Below are 13,354 nucleotides of genomic sequence, written 5' to 3' on the forward strand. Positions count from 1 at the left end.
AGGAAAGGGAACCAGGAAAGGGAACCAGGAAAGGGAACCAGGAAAGGGAACCAAGAAATCATCAAGTTGGAAAAGAGCTTGAGAATTATCAAATCCAACTCTCAAGATGTTTTTTAAATGGTTTTTAAATATAAAGCCAAAGAACCTAAACCCAAAGCAAGGGCTTAGCTCATCCCATTATTCCCCCATTTTCTCCTCAGTGATAACTGAGCCTCAAGCTTCCAATTTTTGTGCCACTCAGATCAGGATAATTTGTAATTACTGACCCCAAATTAAACTAAAGAACAGCCAGTTGTGGGCAGTCACTGAATATTAATTAGTACTAAAGATCAATGAGAAATACTCAGTGCTGCCATTTTCTAGCTTGATGTTGAGCACAGGTGAACCACAGAAGTCAGAACACCATAATATTCCATTTATCATTCAATTACACACAGAATCACAGAATCACAGAATCCTAGGGGTTGGAAGGGACCTCGAAAGATCATCTAGTCCAACCCCCCCTGCCAGAGCAGGGCCACCTAGAGTACATCACATAGGAACGTGTCCAGGCGGGTTTTGAATGTCTCCAGTGAAGGAGACTCCACGACCCCCCTGGGCAGCCTGTTCCAGGGCTCTGTCACCCTTACAGGAAAAACATTTTTTCGAATATTCAACTTGAACCTCCTGTGCTCCAATTTACACCCATTACCCCTTGTCCTATCACTGGTCACCACTGAGAAGAGCCTAACTCCATCTCCCTGACACTCACCCCTTACATATTTGAACACATTGATGAGGTCACCCCTCAGTCTCCTTTTCTCCAAACTAAAGAGACCCAGCTCCCTCAGCCTTTCCTCATAAGGGAGATGTTCCACTCCCTTCATCATCTTAGTAGCTCTGCGCTGGACTCTTTCAAGCACTTCCCTGTCCTTCTTGAACTGAGGGGCCCAGAACTGGACACAATACTCCAGGTGCGGCCTCACCAATGCAGAATAGAGGGGGAGGAGAACCTCTCTTGACCTACTAACCACCCCCTTTCTAATGCACCCCAGGATGCCATTGGCCTTCTTGGCCACAAGGGCACATTGCTGGCTCATGGTCATCCTCTTGTCAACCAGGACCCCCAGGTCTCTTTCACCTCCACTGCTCTCCAGCAGGTCAGCCCCCAACCTATACTGGGACATCTTGTTGTTCTTCCCCAAATGCAAAACTCTACACTTCCCCTTGTTGAATTTCATCATGTTTCTCTCTGCCCAACTCTTCAGCCTGTCTAAGTCTCTCTGAATGGCAGCACAGCCTTCTGGTGTGTCAGCCACTCCTCCCAGCTTAGTGTCATCAGCAAACTTGCTGAGGGTACATTCTATACCCTCATCCAAGTCCTTGATGAAGATATTGAACAACACCGGTCCCAGTACCGACCCCTGAGGGACTCCACTAGTCACACACCTCCAACCAGATTCTGCCCCATTGACTACAACTCTCTGACTCCTTCCTTTCAACCAGTTCCTGATCCACCTCACTACCTGATCACCAAACCCATACTTGGTCAACTTATCTACAAGGATGCTGTGAGAGATGGTGTCAAATGCTTTTTTATCTGTTAAATCACTATCTTTGGTATCACAGTGACTGTGGGTTTCTTAGCTTGGATCTGCCCCACCAAGATGACCAAAAGAAGTCCACAATAGACATAAAAAAAATAAACTTTATACAGGAAAGATGTAATTTGTTATTCCTGAACATCCAGGTAAAGATTCTCCTTGCTGCTTCAAAATTCCATCAGATTTCCAGGTAATTCTGCAACAAACTCCTGCAGACACTGGATGGAAGGAGGAAGGTGTTCAGCACCTGAGTGTGGCTGCAGTTCAGATCAAACCTCAATTCCCCCCAAAAGCTTATCAAAAAGAAACAAAACAGCCCCAAAAATGCCAATTTTTAGCTCAAACTGCACCTGAAGTTTGATAAAAAGGGTATGAAGCTGTCTAGCTCCCCAAAAGCATCCATTTTTCCAGGATTTTCACTAGAAGAGGAGGAAGTTTTGCCAGTTGGCTACAGTGAGCAAAGTGCAAGGATTCACCAGACACCAGAAGTTGATAGAAATCCCACTTTTAATCATGGATAAATCTTGCTTTCAAGTAAAATTAACAGTTTTAAATAAAATATAAATTAACAAATCAGAATGCTCCAAACCCAAAGGAACACTGTGTGCATGGCTACTCTAGCAGAAACAAAACCCTAAAGCACATTCCAGTTCTCTGCAGCTCACTGGAGTTTCAGGGAGATCTCTGGGTGATTATGGAACAGAAATCAAGGATTAAAAAGCAGTGACTTGTGCCACTCCAAAGCTCTAGCTTTCAAGACATAAAAAGGAAACTCATAAATAAAACTGATTTTGTGGAAGCACAGCATTGGGTGCAAAGAGATTTTTCCTTCTCCAACCCAGCACTGATTATAAAATCAAGACTGAACTGCTCTAAGAGGTGGTTTTCTCCTGAAAACCCTGCATTTCCTTTGCTTTGACTCAGAATTGAAGTGGTTTCAATCCTGGAATCTGGAAAACAAAGCCAGTCCTCATCCTAGCAGGATTTCCATCTCCCCCAAGGGATGAGAATTCACACTCATTCTCTTACCACACACAGCTCAAGCTGCTGCTGCTCATTTCCTGACAAGTTTTTGCTCACCCCATCACACACCAAAGTGCAATATTAAAGAAAAAAGTGATTTTTGGCTGATATTGTCCAATGAGACTAAGCCAAGGTGACCCCATTTTCCTGTTTCCAAAGCCCAGCTGGGTTTCATGCTCTTGGCAATCTGCTCCTTCCATGCTTTCAAGGGACAAAAAAAGGAGGAACCCTGAGGCAAAAATGGCTTTTTGGGTAGCAAGTCCAACCAAAGGTCTCCAACACAGCCTCTCATAAAGGTTCTGGGATCTTCTGTGGTGGAAGACCCTCCTCCATCCAGAGGGAAGGAGAGGAACTGTTCCTTAACATTCGCCTGTGGATCCTTCTGAGCCTCAGGAGGTAAAGCAGGATGGAGAGCAGCACAACCAGAAAACAGACAAAGAACAAATAGTGATTGTAAACAAAGGAGAAGCTCCTCCAATGGGAGTGAGTGCCACGGAAGTTTTCTTGCTGGATGTCTCTGGAAAGAAATCAGAGGGATAACAGGCATCAGCTCAACCTCTGTCTCTCCCCGCACCAAACAGAGCCCCTTTTAATTGCATAATCTTTATTAATTCCCTTAATCTGGACTGAGGTTGCACTAAAACCATCATTTTGTCTCCCTCTGTCTGCCAGCTGCTTTGCTCTCTGCTCCTTCCCTTCAGAAACCCCCCACACCAGACATTTGAGGAACCAAAACTTAGAATCATGGAATGGGCTGGGTTGGAAGGGAGCTCAGAGCTCATCAAGTCCAACCCTTGATCCACTCCTGCTGCAGTTCCCAGCCCATGGCACTCAGTGCCACATCCAGGCTCTTTGGAAAGATCTCCAGACACGGAGAATCCACTCCTTCCTCTGGGCAGCCCATTCCAATGCCTGATCACCCTCTCCAGAAAGAAATTCTTTCTCATCTCCAACCTAAACCTCCCCTGGCACAACTTGAGACCCTGCCCTCTTGTCTTGCTGAGAGTTGCCTGGGAAAAGAGCCCAACCCCCCCCTGGCTCCAACCTCCTTTCAGGGACTTGCAGAGAGTGATGAGGTCTCCCCTGAGCCTCCTCTTCTCCAGCCTCAACACCCCCAGCTCCCTCAGCCCTTCCTCACAGCAATTCTGCTGGATCCCTTCACAGCCTCCTTGCTCTTCTCTGCACCTGCTCCAGCACCTCAAGCTCCTTCCTGAACTTCCTGAGCTGAGGGGCCCAGAACTGGACACAGGACTCAAGCTGTGGCCTCACCAGGGGCAATTTTTACCTTAAAGGTAAAAACCTTGTTCTGTAAAGAATGGCTCCCAGGGTCCATTGCACCTCTTTGTCATAAACCTGCAGAGCTGTTTTCAGATGGTTGTAACTCACAGGAAAAGAGAAACCCCTGTGAAACACTTCATACATCCAGGCAGACTTGAAACACTGGTACCTATGGAAAGAGGGGGCATGAAATCAGGGGAGAAGTTTTTTGAGGGGCTGTGAAGCACAATTCTCAGGACTTTTTTTTTTTTTTTTCTATGGCTGATGCAATATTTAAGGTTCTATTCACACTTCCTGTGATTTCATTAAATGGATCAGATGGATATGACCTCTCTCTGGAAGCTGTGGGTGAATGAATTTGCTGTACAAACACCAACTTACTTCAACCTGTGGAGATCAGCATGTGAGGCATAAAGACCACGGTCAAAACGTTCCCTCAGGACAGACCACTTAGTGGCACAATAATCCTTCAAAATAGATAAAAAAAAAAAGAAAAAAAAAAGACTTCAACATGGCTTCTGCCTTAAGAAGAGAAACACCCCTAGCTAAGATGTTCTCTAAATGCCAAAAGCCAGAAAACTCAAGAGTTACAGCTTCCCTTGTTGGTAAATCACTAATTTAATGGTGTCTTCTGTAAAACTGACCCAAACTTGGTGCTTCAGGTTAAATTAAAATTGAGTGGCACTTCAGTTCTTTGGTCATCTACTTGGAGATGAAAAATAGATGATTTTTAGACCAGCCACAAACAGGTCACATCTCTCTTGCTTTATGTTGTAGACTTTACAAAAAAAAAAAATCAGTCCCCAGACTGATCCAATAGTTTGTACAAAATGTATAAAGAGAAGAAATCCTTTTCCTAAGGATTTCCCCAAAAACAAGCACGTCCAACACATCCCCAAAGGTAGAAGCACCTCAGATTTCCCCATTCCCAACAGTTCTGCTGGAGCTCTACCTCAAGTCTCATTCCCCCTCCAGTCAACTTTCCTGCTGTACCTTAAAATAAGTATTCTAAAAAAAAAAAAATTCCATGAGAAGAGAGTTACCCAGTGAAAGCTGAATGCAGGGTAAAAGTTTGGACTCTTTAAAGGAAAAGCTTTCTTGCAAGACTTGCAGAAAAAACCCCAGAGAAGCTGCTGTGAATGAGGAAACTCATTTTGACCCCACTTTACCTTTGCAGCTTTAGTAAATTTAGCAGCATTGTAATCTCCTCCCATGCGTAGCACGTCCTCAGTGCAGTAGTAGAACTCTGAGAAGCCATAAAATTCACTGTTCTGAAAGTGCACAGCAGGCTGATAGACCCCATTCAGGGATGTCTGGGTCTCATTGGTCTTGTTCATGAAGGGCTGAATGATCTCTCGACAGAGTTGGAAATCCCCTGTGCCCCTCAGGTACAACTTCTGCCCCTTCTGCTGGATCTCATCCTCAGCATCCAGAGGCAGGCAAGGATCCAGGTAAGGTGAATCCCAAGTCAGGCCAGTCTGTGTGCCCAGCAGTCTGTGTAAAAGAGCAAAGAGAGTCACAAACTGGGCAGCAGGAGGGGGTTGGGTGAAGGCAGGGGTGATGCAAAGAGCCAGGTTACCTGTTTTTGAGGACTGTGCTGGTAAACAAACTGTCTTCATACCTCTGGCGTGCTGCATTCCCTCCAAAACCAAGGAATGTGGCCACATAGACCCTGTAGACATGCTCAGTCTGATGAGCATCACAGCCCAGGTTGAATTCTGCAAGTAAGTTTTTGGCTACTTCCTCCTGGAGAAAGAAGATGAGGTGTAAATCCTATGAAACAGAACCTACAGGGGAGTTCTTGGCACAAATGGAGGCCTCTGACAGCTTGAAACTTCCCTGTCTGGGAACCTGGAGAGGGTTCCATGATCAGAACACTTATTTTACATCAGTTTCTGTTCAGGTAGAGCCAGACAACAGTTGCTAGAAATCATCTGCAACTCTTCCTATTTGCAGTTCCTATCTGAGGGCAGCAATCTGCTGACTCTCCTGGAGTTATTAAAACCTGCAGCACAGGAATTCCATCATTTAATAAATACATCCATCCTCATGACAGTGCATTAGGGCTTTTATCCTACTTTTAATTTAGATTGTTTCTTCATGCTGTTAATGGGAGGCTATCCAGCTGCAAAAATTCAGGAATTACTCTAGGATTCACTGGATTTAAGTCTGAGCAACTTGTGTTCCATTTAAAACAAGGAAATTGGCTTTCTACAACAGAAGAACTGGTGTAGGTGACATTTAACCAAAGTGTACAGTTACCCCATGATCTGTTAACTCAGTTTCTACCAACTCAGCTGGAAAGAAAAGTCATAGCTTAAACCAGAACTTATTTGAAGAACCACACAGCTCTGGGCTTCTAAACTGCAGGAAACAATCCCTTCAGGATTACACAAATTAAAAGAACTGTAGATACATGCAGAGGCAGAAAGAATGCATGTTCACTGAAAAAATGAGTGGCAAATTCCACCAATTGAACTCAAGTTTCTGAATAAACAAAGCACAAATGAGCTGTGACTCATCTCCTCCTGCCTTGCTTTGGGCACGTGATGCAACGAAGGACACGACTCAAACCAAAAGGGGAAGAAAAAAAAAAAACCAAAACCACCCAAAAACCAAACACAAGACAACAAATATGCATTGAAATAACTCAAAAAAAGGCAAAAGAAGAAAGTTGCACAGATAATAACCTGCTGTGAAGAGGCAAAGCTTACAGTTTTAGGGACTTCATATGCTATCTGAGTCGACACTCCGCCCATGTCTAGAATACCCACAGTCCTCTTACGGAGGATGACTTCCCTGTTCTCACTGCCTGGGACATGCACCTCCACAATGGCTTCATCCTCTGGAAAACACCAGGAAAAAGCAAGGAAAAATACAACTGGAAGGGTTGAAGCAGTACTCCTTTACATCTAAAGAAGTTCTTGATAGTTACCATCATCTGTATGCTCGAATCTGCCCAGGACGAAGTTGATGCCGATCCAGGCGTAAACTCCTGGGTGTAAAAGGGAAAAGATCTCAGGAATTGTTGGTACAAATCCCCTTAAATCCAAGTGGGATGTGGTGCCACTCTCCTGTTAACCCTTAACAGGAGTTAAGATAGATAACTGCTCAGATTTCCATCAAAAAATACTCTGCAGTCAAGCAGAGTTAAACAGAAATACCTGAGAATTTATTCTATCCCTTCTCTCCAGGTCAAAGCTGTAATAAAAATCCTAATTTAAGGGATTAAAGGCAATCTGATGAGCCAATTTCAGGCAAATTAGCTTTAAAAGTTATTTTAAGCCTCCAGGAAGCTCATCACCTCCAAGCATTGCTCCTTTAGAAACCCTTTTTCCCAGCAAAGCTTCCTCCCTCAAGGATGTTGTGGGTTATCTTTACCCTGCCCACCCCAAAGCCAGGGAAAATGGGTTAAAATTCCTGCTGAGCACATAATTAGGAAGAAATTAATGAGAAATTAATTGCACTGCTCATTAGAAAGCACTCAGACAAGTTAAAGGATTGCAGCAGCTGAGCATGTCCACGCTCAATATGTTGCTGCTGAGGAATGAGGTCTCCCAACCAAACCAGAATTTTCAAAAAGCAGCAAAAAACTGAATTAAGTTGAATAAACTTTTAAAATGTAAATTTTCCAAAGTTCCCCTACCTTCCTGTTTCCCTGAAATAACCTCTGCGTGGGAGTCTGAGAAGAGGAAATCAAAATGCACAGGAATATCAGTGAGCAGATCTTCAAGTATTGCCTTCTGCTGGCTGCAAAACACCAGAGTTGGGAAAGAGTTAAAAGGAGGAGGAACCCCCAGGATCACTGCTCCAAAAGGTAAAAAAATAAAGAGAAAAAAAATCACCTTTCTGGCAGAATCCTCATCCCTGCAGTGCACAGGATATAAAGAGGAGTCTCTTTGTGTTTTGCACGTGGCACGTGTTCAGCAGCAAAGCTGAGGAGTGGGGAGATGTAATCACTGACCTTCTCAGGAGAGCTAGCAAACTCTGAGATGCCTGATGAGGGAGAAATCAAAGAGAAAAAACTCAAGCTTTGGGAATTTCCTGGAAAAATCCTGCTAATCCTAACCCCCAGGAGGAAAAAACCTCCAGAAATAAGAAATAAAGCCAAGAGTAACTCATCCCCAAAGCCCTGTATGAGGTTTGTTACTGATTTATGTGATTGGTTAAAGAGCTTGAGAGAAATCTTATATTTTTTCTCTTTTTTTTCACTGAAAAAACAGAACCAAGCAGCTCAGTCCACACAGAAACCCTTCTCCCCTCCTTCAAACTGAGAAACAGAGCAAAGCTCTCTGCAAAGCAAAAAAATACAGAAATCTGGAGGAGAGCCACACTCTCCCCCTCTGCAGACAGGGTTTGAAAAAGCAAATTAATAGAATCCTGAAATCATAGGATGGGCTGGGTTGGTAGGGAGCTCAGAGCTCATCAAGTCCAACCCTTGATCCACTCCTGCTGCAGTTCCCAGCCCATGGCACTCAGTGCCACATCCAGGCTCTTTGGAAAGATCTCCAGACACGGAGAATCCACTCCTTCCCTGGGCAGCCCATTCCAATGCCTGATCACCCTCTCCAGAAAGAAATTCTTTCTCATCTCCAACCTAAACCTCCCCTGGCACAACTTGAGACCCTGCCCTCTTGTCTTGCTGAGAGTTGCCTGGGAAAAGAGCCCAACCCCCCCCTGGCTCCAACCTCCTTTCAGGGAGTTGCAGAGAGTGATGAGGTCTTCCCTGAGCCTCCTCTTCTCCAGCCTCAACACCCCCAGCTCCCTCAGCCCTTCCTCACAGCAATTCTGCTGGATCCCTTCACAGCCTCCTTGCTCTTCTCTGCACCTGCTCCAGCACCTCAAGCTCCTTCCTGAACTTCCTGAGCTGAGGGGCCCAGAACTGGACACAGGACTCAAGCTGTGGCCTCCCCAGAGCTGAGCACAGGGGCAGAATCCCTTCCCTGGACCTGCTGGCCACGCTCTTCCTGAGCCAGCCCAGGATGCCCTTGGCCTTCTTGGCCACCTGGGCACACTGCTGCCTCCTCTTCAGCTTCCTGGCAATCCCAGCTCCCTTTCTGCCACTCTGTGCCCAGCCTGGAGCTCCCCATGGGGTTGTTGTGGCCAAAGTGCAGGACCCGGCACTTGGAATGTTGAACCTCATCCCCTTGGGATCATCCCAACTCTCCAGTCTCTCCAGGTCCCTCTGCAGAGCCCTCCTGCCTTCCAGCTGATCCACACTCCCCCCAGCTTGGTGTCACCTGCAGATTTGCTGATGATGGACTCAATCCCCTCACCTAAATCCTCACTAAAGATATTGAACAGCACTGGGCCCAACACTGATCCCTGGGGGACACCACAGCCGCCATTTTGAGGCAGCCCCGTTCAGCACCACTCTCTGGGCCCGTTCCAGCCAGTTCTTAATGAAGCAAAATAAAATCCATCTCCCCCAAATACCTGGTTTAATTTTCATAACCACTGGTTTCCTGTTTTTGTCCCTCATCTGTTGGATGTCCAGGAGGTCGTGGGGGTTCCCATTGTGCCTGGGCCAGCAATAGACAAAGATCCTGGAGCCACTGCTGCCACAATCCACCACGATCCCATAGCTGAGGTTGGGGTTGGAGGTGTCCGTGGCCTCGGTGTCCCCCACCCTGGAGAGGTATCTGGGAAAAGAAAATAAAATAAAATTATTCAGCTCCATATGGAAGTCTTTCAACACCAGGAAGAGTTTTCATGGTAGGAAGAAGAGGTTTTCTTGCACCCAAAAAGGGAATTCCTGCCCTAAGAATTCAAGTTTATGGGGTAAGGGTGAAAAAACCACCTAGAAAATGGGGGGTTGCCCAATGGTTTTGCTGCTGCAATCAACCTGAGATGGTGCAGAGATAGAGAACTCAGCAAGGTAGGAATTAATTAAATTTCATTATTTTAAATAAATTATTTTAAATAAATTAAATTGTAAATAAATTATTTTAAATAAAATTGTAATTAAATTATTTTAAATAAATAAAATTGTAATTAAATTATTTTAAATAAATAAAATTGTAAATAAATTACTTTAAATAAAATTGTAAATAATTTTAAATCAAATTGTAAATAAATTATTTTAAATCAAATTGTAAGTAAATTATTTTAAATAAATAAAATTTCATTATTTTAAATAAATCACATTCAAATTATTTTAAATAAGATTTTAAATAATAATTAATCATTTTAAATAAAATTTATTTTAAATAATAATTATTTTAAATAAAGTCTCATTAAATAAAAAGTCTCATTAAATAAAAAGTCTCATTAAATAAAAAGTCTCATTAAATAAAAAGTCTCATTAAATAAAAAGTCTCATTAAATAAAGTCCCATTAAATAAAGTCTCATTAAATAAAGTCCCATTAAATAAAGTCCCATTAAATAAAGTCCCATTAAATAAAGTCCCATTAAATAAAGTCCCATTAAATAAAATGTCATTATTCTAAATACAATGTCATTCTTTTAAATAAAAGTTCATTATTCTAAATAAAAGTCCATTCTTTTAAATACATTAAATTTAAATTCTTTTCAAGAAAACTCCATTATTTTCAATAAATTACATTTAAATTCTTTTCCAATTCATCATTTTAAACAAATCAAACCCCCCTCAGCTATGAAAACCCTCACTAAAACCCAGGATATTTTACTCCCTTTCCACTCGGGGCTTTTCCACACAGAACCCCCCAGCAGGGGTGGTGCAGAGCAGCAGGACATTCCCTCCCTGCCCACTCCTCACCTCTGGAACCTCCTCTCCCGGGAAGCTCTCCCGTATTTACTCCGGATCACCAGCAGGGAGTAGCAGAGCAGCGAGGCCGCGGCCGCCAGGATCCCCAGCACCACCACCTGGCGTAACGTGGTGTGAAACACCCGTGGGCACCCCACGGGGGAGATGCTGAAGTGCCAAGAGGCAGGGAGCAGGCAGGAGATGCTGAGCCTGAAAATTCCAAGAGGAAAAGAAATCAGCTTGGAAAAGCCACGAGTCTGGGAGCAGCCTGGGGTGAGGAAGTTCTTCAGAAGAGGTTGGAATTTTATTTTATTTTATTTTATTTTATTTTATTTTATTTTATTTTATTTTATTTTATATGTAATCCTGGAATCCCAGGAATTCCAACCAGACCTGGTTCCTCCCACCTCTGAGTCCAGGATTCCTCAGGAATTCCTTCTCCCCTTCCTTCCCTGTCCTCTCTCTACCCCAGCTCCATCTGAGAGTTCCCTTTGGGATCCTTACCTCCCCATTCTGGACCAGTAGAAACCAGTTGGGGCTCAGCCATCAACCAGTGTCAGGTTCTTACTATTTCCACCCCTAAATCCAGGATTCCTCAGGAATTCCTTCTCCCCTTCCTTCCCTGTCCTCTCTCTATCCCAGCTCCATCTGAGAGTTCCTTTTGGGATCCTTACCTCCCCATTTTGGACCAGCAGAAACCAGTTGGAGCTCAGCCATCAACCAGTGCCAGGTTCTTCCAACACTATTCCCACCCCTAAATCCAGGATTCCTCAGGAATTCCTTCTCCCCTTCCTTCCCTGTCCTCTCTCTACCCCAGCTCCATCTGACAGTTCCTTTTGGGATCCTTACCTCTCCACTTTGGACCAGTGAAGACCAGTTGGGGCTCAGCCATCAACCAGTGCCAGGTTCCTCCAACACTATTCCCACCTCTGAATCCAGGATTCCTCAGGAATTCTTTTTCCCTTTCCTTCCCTGTCCCCTATCCCAGCTCCATCTGAGAGTTCCTTTTGGGATCCTTACCTCCCCATTTTGGACCAGTAGAAACCAGTTGGGGCTCAGCCATCAACCAGTGCCCTCTGCCTGACAAGGCACATCCAGCATTCCCAAATCCATTGCTCCTCTGCTCCTGAATCCAAAAGAAAAGAGAGGATTTGTTAGAGGATGTTGGAGGTAGCACTGCTGCTGCTCCCCTTCCCCCCCAGCACTGGTGAGGCCACACTGGGAGCACTGGGACCAGTTTGGGGCTCCTGAGGAGAAGGAAAATCCAGTGCAGGGCTGGAAAAGTGCTGAGGAATAAAAGTTGGGTCTGGAGTTGGCTCCTCTCAATGCCAACCAGAATTTCCCTGGGGAATGGGCAGGAGAAGGGGACACAAAGGGACCCTGGGGATGTGCCCTCTGCACAGGAAAGAACTGGGAAAAGTTGTTCTGAGGAACTGGGGACTCATCCCAATCCCATCCCTGCAGAGGGACCAAGTGACCAGAGCTGGGCAAGAGGAGCACAACCCCAAGGCACAGAACCCCAAGGTGCAGAACCCCGAGGGACAGAACCCTGGGGAACAGGACCCCAAGGGACAGGACCCCAAGGGACAGGACCCCAAGGGACAGGACCCTGGGGTGGAGGATTCTGGGATGCAGAACCCCAAGGGACAGAACCCTGGGGAGCAGAACCCTGGGGAGCAGAACACGAAGGGACAGAACCTGAAGGGACAGAACCCCTGGGCAGGACGCTGGGGAGCAGAACCCCAAGGTGCAGAACCCCGGGGTGCAGAACCCCAAGGGACAGAACCTTAAGGTGCAGAATCCTAGGGTGCAAGACCCTAAGGTGCACAACCCAAAGTGCAGGACCCTGGGGTGCAGGACCCACTGCTCTGCTCAGGGCGAGGCAGCAGAGCCCCTACTCCACTAATTCCTTATTAAAAACCAAAACCCAGACCCTAGACAGACCAAACCATCACCACCACTTCCCAAACACCCCCAAACCCGACTCAAAGCTGCCAGCTCCGGGCTCTCCCTCTTCTCCCACTCTCTCCGGTGGTCTCACAGCCCTGCCACGCACCCACGGGGGGACAAGACCTTCCCTGAGTGCCACGAAGCCACGGCGCGAATGCCTCCCGCTCCCAAAGGTCCCCACAGACCCGCACCGGGAGGGCCAGAGCCCGGGAGCAGGGCCGGGGCAGCTCCCCCGCCTCACGGCCCCGGGCAGGCCGCAGGGCCCGGCCTCCCCCCCACCCCGCTCCTCCCGGGAAGGCGGCAGCACCCTCAGCACCCAGAGGCTTCTAGGAGCTTCCCCGGGCCGGGAAGGGCCCTCTCGGTGTCCCCGTTACCCCCCGTTCCCTCCCGCCCGGAGCCGCCGATTCCCCGCTCACCGCTCGCCCCGCCGCATAGCAACCGCCACTTCCGGGTGCGCCGCCGGATGTGACGTATAGTAGTAGAGAGGGGTGGAGGGTGGGGCTTAGGAAGGGGGCGGGGTCAAAGCGAGAGGGGCGTGGTCAGTGCAGAGGGAAAGGGGAAGGGAAAGGGAAAGGGAAAGGAGAAAGAGAGAGAAAAAGAAGAAAGGGAAAAGGAAAAGAAAAAGGAAAGGGAAAAGGAAAAGGAAAAGAAGAAAGGAAAAAGGAAAAGAAAAAGGATAAGGAAAAGGAAAGGGAAAGAAAAAAAGAAGAAAGGAAAAAGGAAAAGGAAAAGGAAAAGGAAAAGGAAAAGGAAAAGGAAAAGGAAAAGGAAAAGGTCCAGTCAGGGCTGTTT

General features: G+C 46.1%; 1 protein-coding gene across 3 annotated transcripts; it reads right to left on the bottom strand.

The window, feature by feature from the left end:
- Positions 1 to 2,078: 2,078 nt before the first annotated feature.
- LOC115599563 (ectonucleoside triphosphate diphosphohydrolase 4-like) lies at positions 2,079 to 12,794 on the bottom strand. 3 transcript variants are annotated; one of them, XM_030464130.1, is made up of 13 exons: positions 12,669 to 12,794; positions 11,633 to 11,738; positions 10,625 to 10,822; positions 9,321 to 9,526; positions 7,730 to 7,880; positions 7,531 to 7,634; positions 6,820 to 6,879; positions 6,599 to 6,729; positions 5,464 to 5,630; positions 5,054 to 5,378; positions 4,266 to 4,351; positions 3,892 to 4,053; positions 2,079 to 3,123 (listed from the first exon to the last, which is right to left on the bottom strand). In XM_030464130.1, the coding sequence occupies exons 2-13, from the start codon at positions 11,638 to 11,640 to the stop codon at positions 2,895 to 2,897; spliced, it is 1,827 nt and encodes a 608-aa protein (XP_030319990.1). In that variant the 5' UTR covers positions 11,641 to 11,738; positions 12,669 to 12,794; the 3' UTR covers positions 2,079 to 2,894. The 3 variants fall into 3 exon arrangements, with proteins under 3 accessions (XP_030319990.1, XP_030319988.1, XP_030319989.1); XM_030464128.1 differs by lacking the exons at positions 11,633 to 11,738; positions 12,669 to 12,794 and adding an exon at positions 11,287 to 11,298 and having other exon boundaries at positions 6,575 to 6,729; XM_030464129.1 differs by lacking the exons at positions 11,633 to 11,738; positions 12,669 to 12,794 and adding an exon at positions 11,117 to 11,166 and having other exon boundaries at positions 6,575 to 6,729.
- Between the last annotated feature and the right edge of the window lie 560 nt (positions 12,795 to 13,354).

Source organism: Calypte anna, chromosome 22 (assembly GCF_003957555.1).
Source record: "Calypte anna isolate BGI_N300 chromosome 22, bCalAnn1_v1.p, whole genome shotgun sequence".
NCBI classification, from domain to species: Eukaryota; Metazoa; Chordata; class Aves; order Apodiformes; family Trochilidae; genus Calypte; species Calypte anna.

Excerpts from the sequence above, each read along its gene's own strand:
- LOC115599563 (XM_030464128.1), bottom strand. Across the intron at positions 7,881-9,320 it reads GGTTATGAAAATTAAACCAG|GCATCTCAGAGTTTGCTAGC; the intron begins GTATTTGGGGGA and ends CTCCCTCATCAG. Across the intron at positions 6,730-6,819 it reads ATTCGAGCATACAGATGATG|AGGATGAAGCCATTGTGGAG; the intron begins GTAACTATCAAG and ends GGTGTTTTCCAG.